The following is a 13,157-nucleotide window of genomic DNA, read 5'->3' on the forward strand; positions in this document are numbered from 1 at the left end:
AACGAAGCCAGCCTGCCCTCTCGCTCACGACGCTGCCGCACGGTGCGGGGCAGCGCCGCCCAGTGGCAGCCGCGCGCCGCTCCCGCCTCTCGAGCGCAGGCTGCTGTGGTTCCGCGCTGCTTCTAAAGGTTACCGCAGAGACTTCCCGCCTTCGCCCGTCAGCTGTTAGGTATAACTTACAGAAAAAAATAATAAAACCCCAACACCAATAACAAAAAATTCTGACCAGAAGAGAGAGTATTTTTTTCTCGAGAGGAAGTAAACTTTGCTGCTGCTCCTGGTGGTTCCTGCATGCGGGTTGTGAGGACCCCCAAAGGACTGACAGCCTCTCCAGTGGGGATGCTTCACAGGCGGCAGGGGCTGCCCTTCAGTCAAGACAGATTCTTTGGCTTGCAGAGTGAAGGCAGCATTGCATCGACTCGTAGTATTTCGAGACAGCTGCCAAATTTTATAAATTATGAGCCTGGGTCTTTAAAGTTTGAAAGCCTCTACCTCTGACTGAGCCTGTGTTAGGAAATTAAAGCTACATGTTGTTTGAAAAGTTGGATTGTTTTCCTCACAGACTCTCCTTGGTCAAGATTAGCTGTTCAGGTCTTACGCATGTGGAGACGTGGAGAAAAAAAGGAAAAAACATAAATCCAAACAAAAACCATAATGACAACAACCAACAGGTCAACTGTTTTCAAAATTGTGACTTAAAAGATTGCTTTTGATGTTTTTAGCATCAGTATTCAAAAATATTACTGTCACCTATATTTTGGTTAAACTTCTATGTGTTGGCCTGAGAAACATCAGATGGAATGACTTCAACTAGCAGGACAACTCGACCACTCCTCAGAAATAACATGAGTTTCTGCTGACAGCTACTCTGCAACCAGAGAGCTGAAAACTTAACTATACCAGGTCACTCCTAAGCCTCTCTGTTGCTCTAATCAGTAAAATGCTATACAAGAAAAATTTTGAGAGCTTTGAGAAGTTATGTGTAGGAGCAGACTAGTGACAAAGTGAAACAGACCATCCTCCTGTTCTTGTATCTTCACAAATCTTGGTGTCTCCCTATAAATTTTTCAGGTGAAAACACTAAGCAGGAAGCTCACTGTTGACTTAAGCACTAAGTGGTGGCACAAGGACAAATTCATTTATTCAGAAATGGGTGATATATCTGAAACACAATGCTGCCATAATTGTAAGTGCAGTAGTATTGCGGTGTGTATCCTGAAGCAGTAGGACATGAGGGACTGTTAAGAGTATGGGAGGGAATTCCTGCAGCTCCAGTAACGTAACTTCCTTCACTGAGTGAAGTCTCTGGTTCATCAGGTCAGCTGAAGAGCAAGAGGGATGAATTTAGGGAGATGAAGAGAGAAATCTCTCACTTCCAAACATCTGTCCAAAAGACTTAATAGCATGAAGCACTGAATGTTTCCATGATGGCTTTTTAAGTCTCTCGAAGGTTCCAAGTACCATTTCCCACCATGTCTACAAACTGGCCTTGACAATGTTTTGTAAGAAAAGTATTCTTAGGAAAGCATCTAGAGGATCTAGAACAATTTTTCAGTACTGCTGCAGAAGGCTTTTAAGACAGAATTCAATACATTTTGGATGGGGATAATCTGATTCAGTGCATGCTTACCATGGGACTACACTCATCAGCTAACAATTTCCTTTCCAAGAATTTCTTCTAACAAGAAGAGGTTTGGGTTGTTGACAAAACCCGCTGGGACATTTGTAGAAAATGAGACAGGCAAGGATGCAAAATCACTAAGAAAACCTTGAAAGGATCAGCTTTAAAAAACAAAGGACCAATTATGTGCTGGTGAAAGCCCAAGCATGAGATCGTGTTGAGGAGGTATGGAGGGATATGTGTTAGTAGCTTACTAGAATAGGAGGATCTGAAGCCAAATAGGGAGGAAATAGAAAAAACAGGGCTTGTGTCCTTGAAGAATTTATTCAGAAAGAATATATGCTGAGATTTTTAACCAAAAAAAGTCTCAGAAAATGACAGAGGGATTCCCATGAAAGCCATCTTGATCTAATGTTTGTCATGAACAATAGGCAGTAGCATAAAGCTTAAGGTAACATTAAAAATTTTACATTAAAATGCATATTTACATAATTTTCAGCCTTCTTTTAATTGTCTTCATTGGTATCTCTCTTTGTCTTCCATCCAAGCCTCTGCACAGGTGGCAACACCTGTTCCATGTGTAGGCAAGCAGTATATGATTTGGGTGGTGCAGAAACAAAGTGAATTCAAGAAGTGTGTAGACAGAGCAGTTAGGCAGGTGAGTTTTAAGATCAGAAAAATCAGGTGTGCATGAAAAAGTGCAAAGGACAATCAGAAATGGACACCAAGCTTTTTGAAAGGACAAAAATATCTTTTAAGTTAAACAGACATATCTCGATCTTAGTCTAAACCTGAGCTGCTGCTCAACAAGAAAAATGGACCTTTTTCAGATCAGTATTGATCCAGAACAGTGTTTTACCCTGTGCAATTTCTAATTCAGGCATCTATTTTGGAGTATAGAAGAGGATCACTTACTACACATGTGCATTCAAACACAGTTTAATGAAAGCACCCCTGAAGGTACATGTCATTAGTTGTAAACAAGCCATGTCAAAGTGATATATGACTCAGCAGTGCTGATAGCAGTTCTCTCCATAACGGCTGCAAATGCCTTCAGTTTGCCGGCTTGTGGCACTGCCTGGAATATCGATAAAAAGAATTCTGCTTGACATACCACTGCTCTACAGAAGATGGCACTAAAGATATTTAATGCTGAGAAACGATACTGCTACCTCCGGAGGCACAGTTTGAAGAAAGGGGAATTAAAATCTTAATCTCTAGTTGTTTTCTACATGGAGGACTACGAAGGCTTTAGAATTCATTAACTAAAAACTAAAGTGGTAATATTAAGACTGAAATAGTGACTATTACTGTCCAGTTAGTGATTGGTGTTCTGTTAGACACTACTAACACGTCAGAGAACATAGCATGTTAACAAACAAGAACTGGTGACAGGAATAATTATTGTTTGTAGAAAAACTTATTGTGATTTCCAGTTTGTAGGAGTGGAGGCACAGGAAGAATTAATAACTCACCTAGTTATATGGTTCTGAGAATACCACTGAGATCCTAGGCTGGCTTTTTAACTATCAAATCAGCTTTCCTCTCAAAAGTCCTTTGGAAAGTGTGGAAAGTCTCCTAATACAACAAAATAATCAGACTGATCTGAGATATGCAGCAGTGAGATGCTTTCAGGTCATCTGCATGAAGGCAAAAGCTCCATGTGAGATGTAGCAGAGGAACAGCTACAGCCGTGCCAGCCAGGCATCTGTTAGGAGGAAGAATCAAAAAAGGAAGAGACAGGACATGCAGAATCCTGAGAGGAGCAATGCTTTTTATCATTCTGCCACAGTGTGCTGCTTTTTCCACCCACATTACTGTCAGAAATATGAAGAAATAAAAATACTGATATTTGAAATGGATTCACTACTGCCACAAGCCTGGCAGAAAGCTAACTGGGCTGAAAACAAACCCAGATATAGAGTTCAAATAGTTCTCTGCTGGGTTAGTGAGTTAAATCCACTCATACAAAGACTGAGAGGAGATTGTGTCAGAGCAAGGGAGAAGATGGCCAGTAGGTCAAAAGTAGGCCCAGCAGAGAGGAGTAGAGAGCAGGGAAGAGTACAGCAGCAAATAAGGGAAAAGGCAGTAAGACTTGCCTTTCTAGTAGCAGTCATTTGTGAAAATGCAGCCAGAGGCTGTGGCATGATATTGCAGTATGCATATCAGCAAATTAAACCTAACATGTTGCCATTCTCTCTGCCCCTTCCGCTCACACCCTGCAGCTCTTCTTGCTCAACTGCCATGGCCTACTGCCCCACAGTCACGTCGCCACAGAAGCTCATGTGGCCTCTCTGTATGCCAGATAAAAAAAAAACCCTGTAAGGTAAAACATTTATTTCTTCAGCAGCTAAACCAGTCAGCCAATCCAGTGGTGAACACAGCTGTGCATACAAGAGTGCTGGCATTGTAAAGGTCCTGAGATCCCAGGGTGGAGGCACTGTGTTGAATGGGGTGAGAGAGACATGGGCAGGGTAAGAAGCAGCAGGAAGTGATGACATAACTAGTACCACTAGTGTATGATGCATAGTGCCAAACCACAACCAAAGCTCCTAAGCGGGGTTGTTCTTTTACATTGTATTCAGGGTAAGAGCAAATACACTATGTTTTACCAGGAATGTAACTTGCTGACATGATTGATGAATTTCTAAAGGCCTCAAATACTCACTGCCTCCCACAGAAAGGAAAAACAAGCTCATGTATTGGAAAATTTCTCTACAAAAATCAAACTGCTGCACAATGTGATGGTCTGCCTTCGAAATGAAAGAAGCCAGTAACAAAAAATGGCATGCTATTGCTGCCTGCAGACCAGGATTCAGTGACCTCCACCAGTGTTTGCATAAATAATCAACGGGCAGCAAGACTGAAAATTGATCTGGGTTTCAGTCTTCCTCCTGTTGGAAGGAATAACTACTTTGAGAGATGCAAGACTGCAGCAAAAGGATTTTTCCCCCCACTGTGCTAAGGAGAAAAACAAACAAACAAACAAAATCCCCAACCAAAAACAAACAAACCACAATAAAACCACCACCAACTTCATTTGTATTAATTAAATTTTATATACAATGCCACCTCAGACACTTTATCAGGTGGAATATATTATAGTGGAAGAATAGCACAAAGGAGCCATGCTGATAGATGTTATGCTGGATAGACCCTGCACTGAATTTATATGAGCAAGAGTTTGATTCAGCAGCTGAGTTTTGGCTCAGCAAAAGGAATCTGTACAACTGACTCTTTAGTTGGGGTCCCTTTTCTCAAAGATTCTAGAAGTTCCTTCTGTATTAGAGTGGGGTCTTGTACCTAGACCATTTTCAACAGATTGTTAGACTGAGCTGACATTTAACAGTCAACAACATTAGTGACTCATGTTCCACTTACGACCTACTACAAACTCCATCCCTTGTCTACCAAACTGTTACTTGCTTCAGAACAGCTCTCCATCCTACACTTCTGCAAGTGCTTAGTGTTTCACAGTAGTAGTATTTAGTCCTTCCTAACTTCTCAAACTGATTTGTTAAACCACTTCTCCAGGTGATAAAGATCTTACTGAATTCTAAGCCTAACTTCCCATCTAACTGCAGCTCCTCCCACCTGCATGCAGCTTATCCTCTTTGGTGGATCTTTAATGCTCTGACAATGTGTCATTAATAACTACTTTACTCCTATACACAAGACCTTTTATCATGGCATAGACAGAAATTATTCCTGACAAATCCGTGTTGCAATGTCTCAGTCTTCTATCAGATAACAGTGAGGTAATGATTTAGTCGGTTTGGTCCTCTGTGGATAATTGTATAGGTGCTTTTGTTCATTTGTGCTGGAAAGATTGTGGAAGCTATTTCAACTGTATGTGAAATAGTCCTTGGAAAGGATGCAACACCTAGGGCAGAGACATGACTAACCAGAATAATCAGACATTACACTAATTATGTCCAGTAAGTTTGAAATGTTTACCACAAAATAATTATTAAATATTTTTTCTGGCACCTGTTGCAATGATCTTAACAAACAATGCCTGATTAAACTGTTCTGCTGCCTATGTACATGACACGTTTGTCATCTTTATCTTTCAGTTGGGCAAACTCAGAAACAATGACATTCAGAGCTGACTGTGTACTAGAACTGACATAACACTTTCAAATCAAGTTAAAGAAGTCTTGTGACAAACAAAGTGTTGATAGTTGGATATGAAACAGATAGAAAGATCTCCAGTCACCCCATTGAAAGAAAGTTCAGGATTCCTACTAATGTGTGGATCACTCAGGGGCAGAGGAGGAATTTTGGTGTTGTCTTAAAGATTGAACCTCAGTAGAAAGTGATCTGCAAAACACTCACATTTCATGGCTTTAATTTAAATAGTTTGAAGACCTATTGTCTTTCCCAGATGACAAGCCCGTCTTACCATAGTTGCCAGGACAACAGAAAAGCTACACCTTGCTAAGCAATTAAACCTACCCAGCATGGCTTTTCCACTGAAAAATGCCACCTGTTTCACACCACTATGATTGCATTCACATAATACGGTATCTATTATCCTGGGTACTGTGGTGGGCTATAAAATGCTGGTTCTTAGCAGCATGCAGAATATACAGGGCTGTTCAAAACATTCATTGCCATCCTGCAGTGATTCATAACTCAGCTGTGCAAGTTCTCTTATCAGTTCACTCAAAGCGTATTTCCCTAATACTATATCACTTCTTTATCAAAGAGGCTTATGCAAGCCTTATTCAAATATATTTGATTCAGCAGAGAGCAGGCAGATGTAAAGTAATCAAGTCAGTGGCAGTGGACTCATGGGTAGAAAAAGGGAGAAGATATATGCAATAATGTGCCAAATCCTGAGGTCAAATTCTATGGCAGAGCTGGAGGACCAACCAGAGCAGGTGCAGGCTGTGTTCTCAAAGGTGGAAAGTCAGAGATATGAATTACTTCCTTCGGGTGGGCCTCCCAATTAAAGCTTAATATATTTCCAAATCTAGGTTATAAACACCTTTTTTTGGTAGCTGGGTAGGTTTATAGAGAAAATACCAAGGTCAGAGCTTTACAGAAGAGAAATATATTCTGTAAAAGAAAATGACAGTGACAAGATGGGCTGCTCAGAGGGGGAAAAAACATGTATATACCTTCTGAACTATCCTGAAGATTATTACCATTAGCCTTAGCTCATTAAGTCTCAGCTAATTACCATTATTCTTGCTACTGTTTACAAACAGGTTCAAATGACTGTATAGAAAACAAGATGGTGAAAATCCAAAGAAACCTGTGGTTAACACCCACAGGAGTGGCTGTTCTGAATATTTAGAACAGGTGACCACAAAACACAGTGCACTTTTTGAGTGTGATTTTGTTGCCTGGTAAAACGTTAGCCTAAATTGCAGAGGAGGGAATTATAATTAAGGGGAAAAGACATTAAATTTCACCAAGTTCAGTTTGGAGTAAAGTGCTCTTAGCTGTTGCTTATGTGCTGCAGTATGCTTTTTACAAAATAAGGCAACTTTTAGCAGTGTTGGTATTTCATATTGAGCATCCATGGCACAGGAGTGCTCTTCTCTGTGTGTTTGTCCTTTATATTCTTGCTGTCTGACAGGAAATAACAGTACATTGGCTCCTGGCAACTGTAAAATAACTGGAGGATTTAATTTTTGTCTAAGAAAATATTTAATAGAGGTAGTTTTAAATCCAGAAGTCATAAATATAGATTTATACTTCTGATTTCCTTTGAAATCACTCTGTTTTCTCTAGCTGGGTCTATCAGGTAAGAGTGGTTTACTTCTCCTCCCCCAACCCCTTTCTGACAAATATGTTTGTAGATTTGGTTTCAAGATTTTAAATTTAATTTTAGCTTGAAGAAATCAGTGGTGATTTCTCCTCAGGATTTCAATCAATGTATAATTCTAGCCTGTCCCACTTCTACACTTACCATTTCTGATACCACATTATTTGACATTTTATATCCTGGCTACATGGGACACTGGACAGTAAGCAATCACCCTCTTTTAGAGTCATGACTTCATATTTTCTTCTTCATTTTTCAACACTCTTGCAGCCTTCATTCTGAGAAGAATCTAGGAACCAAGCACCAAAAATGTGGACACTCCTAGTGTATTTCAGTAAAGAACACACACAACTCTAACACAGCACCTTATTTTAATCTATATGAAATCCATTTGTGGGTCAACCATGCAATACAGCACATGTAGGAGTAGGTGCAATCCCTATGTTCCTATGAAGTATCTGGACCTTTTTTTCCCTACAGAGCAGCTATTTAGTCAAAATTTAAAGTACACAGAAAATAAATTTCAGAGACAGTAAATATGTCCTGGTAGACCCTGATGTTGCAGTTTTGGATCAAATTCCTCCTTTGGCCACTTTCCCTATTTTATCTTTTTTTCCCTGTGTGATAACCTCATTGCCAAATTGCTAGTTGAACTGTCATAGTGTTAGTGTTACCAGTTTACCAGTCTCCCCTATGGAGCTGGTTAATTTATCTAGGTTTTAAAATCTTTTTTATCTGCCTTTCTAGCTGCCGTTCTGCTAGTACAAGGCTGACTTAGGCAGCACATTTGATTTCTAATAGGGGTCATGCATGTGAACTTCCACTATCAGCCCAGGAAGTCTGCAGGATGACAGGCAATGCAATCAATTGAAAAAACAACCTGCAACTGAAGGCTAAAATCCTTGCAGTAGCCCTTGGCTCTTACATGTAGTATTGGTGCATACATTTTTCATTATGATAGATACATTTTCATTAGATAAGTTAGGTAATACACAGCACACACAAATAATACAGAAGAGACACCACAAGAGTGCTTTAATTTCAGGGGGAGAAAATCCTGTTGTTACAAAAGAAATGTAATACTAGAGCACTGGGAGTGTAGAGAGTTCTCTTCATACTTGTACACAGAACAATGCAGGAACTTTACCAAGCACACAGCTGATACGTGCCAAGCTTTGTCTGTTAGAGTTGAATTAAGGATGTTTTCACAGTTCAAGTTTCCAGTTCAACTCGTTATTAACAACTTTTCATCTTTTTGTTTATGGTTCTGAGGATGGTGAGTTTATGGTTTTCCTGCTCTCCTCTTGGATGACATCTGCAGTCAAGTAACACTGGATGCAGCTCACAAGAAATGCGAACCTACTTACACTCCACTTTTAGTGCACAGTGATCATGGGTATTGATTCATGTAGCTTTGTTTACTCCACCAGTGATAAGTACAAATGTGCAGAGAAGCTGAGATAGCACTCATTCACTCTGGAGAAAAGGCAGTTGTTAAGAAGGAGAAAGAGCCAGCTTCCTAGAAGCAGGTTCAATGGGCAGGCACTTGGGAGAGCAACTGTGTTGCAGTATGTGCTGGTGTAGCTGCCTCTGACAGGCATAAAACATATTTTGAGACTATAGGGAGACAAGACCAGACTGGCTCACATAGTTCTTCAAGTTAATAATAATACAGTTCACAGCTCAGCAATGTGAACTTTAAGAAAAATATCAAGTTTCTTCTCATTTCTGATTAGGTCCCTTTTCAGTTTTAACTCTGCAAGTTGTCTGTAACTCCTGCTAGACCTACTGAAAGAAAAGGAAGGATGAATCAGTCTCACAGTGTAGAATGTCAGAAAGAACGTTTGAAAGGTACCTCAGATAGAGAGAAGGTTTTGTGAAGAAAAGCTATGCAGTTTGGATAGGAAAAAGGGACTAACAGAAGAACTCATAGATGCAATCTACTGTATAGAGTGCCCCAAGTTGAAGCACTTCTTTTGGATAAAAAAACAGAATGAAACAAGGCATTTTCCCCGAATTTTAAAGGTACAGAGCTGAAGGAGACATAGTCAGGTGATAAATTCTTCACAAAGTGTTGGGGGAGAGCAAGGAGGAAGGCAGCTGCACTGCTCCTGACTTCTCAAAGGTAACAATACTTTTTTCACCTGACCAAGAGAATGAAAAAACAAACTTCATTCATCCCACTGTTGCAGCCCCAGTGGGTGAAAGAAGGCAGTACTGACTTAATGACATTCTCAAGCAGTTCACCAAGCTGGCCACCTCCAACTGCATAGGAGATGCTCCTCAGTGCAGGTGAGGAGATAAAAAGATAAAAAATATTGCTGGTGCCTAGCAGAGCTGGTAGCATACATTGCCATAGAATACTCACGCTCCTAGGCCCTTTCCATGCTCCAAAATACAGGGACAATAGGATGTCTGCTATAAAGACTATTCTCCCTGTCTTTTTCATTTTCACAAGAGATTAGATTTCCCCAAAAAGACTTCACCCCACTTTTTACTAAAACCTGTTGTAACTGCCTGGCCTCTGAAGTGGACATGTTTGTGATTCCTGGCTCTCCTTTGGGCTCTAGAGCTTTCTCTGGGCCTTTCTACTCCCACTTCTTTGAAAAGTGACTCTGGATCAAGAGCAGAATCCCAAAAGTAGGCATATTTGGAAAAGCTGCTTGCCGAAAGGCTGCTCTCTCTATTTGTGGATGCACGACACTTGAAGTAGCTTAGGATCTCTAAAACCTGCCTCAGTGGCAGCTTCCCAGAGAGACTATAGTTTTTAAACCATGAATGAATGTTCGTTTTTATTATTTTCCTTGAGTGTGAAAATATTGCTGTTTTCTGACACCTAAGAACATTTGAGGGAAATGGAGAGCTAGGAAATCCTGAAACTGGGAAATTATTTTAAAACAGTTGTTTTCCTGGTTTGTTTCATGCAAATTTTTATCACCAGGTAAGACAACTCAGCCAGATTCAACATCATGCAGATCCCAGACACAGCAAGCATGAAAATAGTAAACATGGTTTTCTCAGTGGGCCGTGACACAAAACAATCCACTGTGTTGGGGCAGGGCCATGCATCGCACTTCACCAGGCGAGGCATCTGGTACCCATCATACATGTAATAGAAAACATACATGAAGACTGCTTCAAAGATAATCCTGAAGAAGATGCTGCTGGTGTAGGTCCACCAGAGAGGCCCACGAATGTGAATCTTTTCACTTTTTAGCTCTTCAATATCAATTTTCTCTCCATTTCTGAATCGCCTCTTCTTCTCATGCCTCCTGTAAGCTACATGCATGGCCACCAGTAGCGCAGGTGTGGAAACAAAGATCAACTGCAGGGCCCAGAGTCTGATGTGAGAGATGGGGAAAAAGTGATCATAGCAAACATTTCTGCACCCAGGCTGAAGTGTGTTGCAGACAAAATCTTGTTGTTCATCTCCCCAGACTCTCTCTGCAGCCACAACGAGGATCATGATACGGAAGATGAACAGGACTGTGAGCCAGATCTTGCCGATGCTGGTGGAGTGCTTGTTCACACCTCCTAAAACAGTCTGCAGTGTTCCCCAATCCATCTTCTTTTCTGTGTCGTTTTACCTGCAGGATGACATGTAATACACCAAGTGGTCACTTCAAAGGGTGAAAAATCTAAGGCCTCCCACAAACAAGAGGACTTCCTAACACTTACTCAAGAATCATAGGCAAATGAAAGTCACTTTCATTACTGTCTACCTTTCTGTGGTAGACTTCCAGTGGTTTACCTCTCAGTAATTCCTATGGCTTGGGGAAACACATTATCACTGTATGAGTTAAGGCCACACCTAGACAAAGCAGAGACTTCTCTAGTAATTTTCACAGGTCTGAAAACTTCAGAAGTCCTCACTCCACCCAGACAGTTCCAGCAGTCTTCCAAGACCTTCTACTTAGACATAGCACTTCATCTCAGAAGTACATTTGATTTTGTCAACCCTGCTGAGAAGCCTGAGGCCAGCTCTGTCAGGGCTGCATGCACATATAGCACAAACCAACAGGCAAAGGAAGATACTGCAGAGCTTGCCCTTCCACATTCATTGCTATCATCCAAAAAGGAGAGTCAGAGTTGAAAGAAAAAAAGCCCTCAGATAAAGAGATTGTGTTAATTTTTGAAATGTTATCACACCCAGGAGAATAAACAGGGGGTCAAACTTCAGAGAAGCTCCATTTCAGCTTTCTTCCTACACTTGAAATCTAAAATCCACACTCTTTGCTGCTTTGAAAGCTAAACATAAATTTTGCTGAAATCAGAATTCTGTCTCAGGGCTCATGTTTCACTGAAGCCGTTTGGAAACTATCATTGAAATGGACAAAACACTTTGAAAGCAGAGCTGGGAATTTGCATAGTTGGTCTATTATCTTCCAAGCTGAGCTTTGCTGTGTGGGGGAGCCACACAGGGCAAGAGCTCTCTCTTGTTTTGGTACAGACTGTGTGCTATGGGGAGGGCATGGTACCTTGAAATACCACACTGGTCAAAGTTTTCAAAGTCTCTCATTCTCACATAACAGAGAAAAAAATCCACCAAAAATTCTCTATCCTGGTGTAGTTACAACAAATAACAAGCCTCAACACATACCCTTGGTACACAAGGGCCTACCTTGTACAGACAAGCCTTGAGGCAAGAAGCAGAGGTCAGATTTACTCTCATGTGAGAAAATGTGAAATTGGGTAAGACAGAAAGAAAGGGGGGAAAATACTTTGAGAAGGTGGTTGGAATTCCTTAGACTTTTCATGTTTAGTCTCTGATGAAACTGGCAGCATTTTCTGCAACATTTTACATTGACCTAAAGTCTAGGCTATTGTCAGGTACCTGCATCTTTCTGTTAAAAAAATTAAAACCTTCACAAGGGGATAATCAGGACCGAAGGAAAGTATTTGAAGTGTACATTCCAGTGGAATGAACAATCTCGGCTCCAAGTGTGATCTCACATTGCAGTTCTGGACCAGTGCTTCAAGTTTTGGGGAGGAAAAAACCCGACATTTTCCCCATTTCATCTGCCACTACAAAAACAGAGTTTCAGGCTGTGGGGACTGAATCTACCGGGACACTCACCCTGCCAACCAAGCCTTTCATTTGAAAACACTCGAAATCCCCACCTTGTGGTTACAAGCTGGACGCCCCACGGCAGCTCCCAGCCTGTCCCTCATACCGCGCCAAGCTCTACTACCGCTGAATTCCAGCGCGGCAAGAGCGCTGGGACGGACGCGGAGCCCGCAGCGAGCTTTTTGCCGCAGGAAACGCCGCGGCCGATCGCGATCGGCGCCTGTCAGCAGACATCCGTTTACAAACGCCAGTTTGGGCTCTGAGACCCTACGGCACCTCCCGGTGCCGGCTGCGCTGAGGGAGCATCCGCCTCAGGCCCGCCAGCGTCGGGATGCACCGGCTCACAGCCCGACACCTCGGCCAGCCCCAACCCGAGCAGGGCTGCCTCGCGACAGGTCCGGGCGGGCAACGGGGGCACAGATGCGCGGGGCACCCACCCTTAGCCTCTTCGCACCACTCTCCACTGCCTGCGGCCACCCCTGACGGCGGACGCCCCCGGCCCGAGCCCCCACAGCGGCACACGACCGATCTGGTCCCGCTCGAAGGGCACAGAGCCTGATTCCTCCCCCACCGCTCCAGCACACGGGAGCCGCTCCGGACGCTCACCTGGCGCGGCTTGGGAGGGCACTCGGGGTGCGACCGGCGAGCCGCGCTGCTCCGCTCCTGGGTCCGTCGGAGCCTGAGGAGCG

The 13,157-nt window shown here is 42.3% G+C and overlaps 1 protein-coding gene across 1 annotated transcript; it reads right to left on the reverse strand.

Moving 5' to 3' along the window:
* Nucleotides 1–10,287: 10,287 nt before the first annotated feature.
* LOC128968150 (gap junction beta-2 protein-like) lies at nt 10,288–10,965 on the reverse strand. Its single transcript, XM_054382499.1, has one exon. It carries the CDS (start codon nt 10,963–10,965, stop codon nt 10,288–10,290), a length of 678 nt encoding a protein of 225 aa, XP_054238474.1.
* Nucleotides 10,966–13,157: the final 2,192 nt, after the last annotated feature.

The sequence above is a fragment of the Indicator indicator genome, chromosome 1, assembly GCF_027791375.1.
Source record: "Indicator indicator isolate 239-I01 chromosome 1, UM_Iind_1.1, whole genome shotgun sequence".
NCBI lineage: Eukaryota > Metazoa > Chordata > Aves > Piciformes > Indicatoridae > Indicator > Indicator indicator.

Excerpts from the sequence above, each read along its gene's own strand:
- LOC128968150 (XM_054382499.1), bottom strand. The coding sequence starts at position 10,965 with ATGGATTGGGGAACACTGCAGACTGTTTTAGGAGGTGTGAACAAGCAC.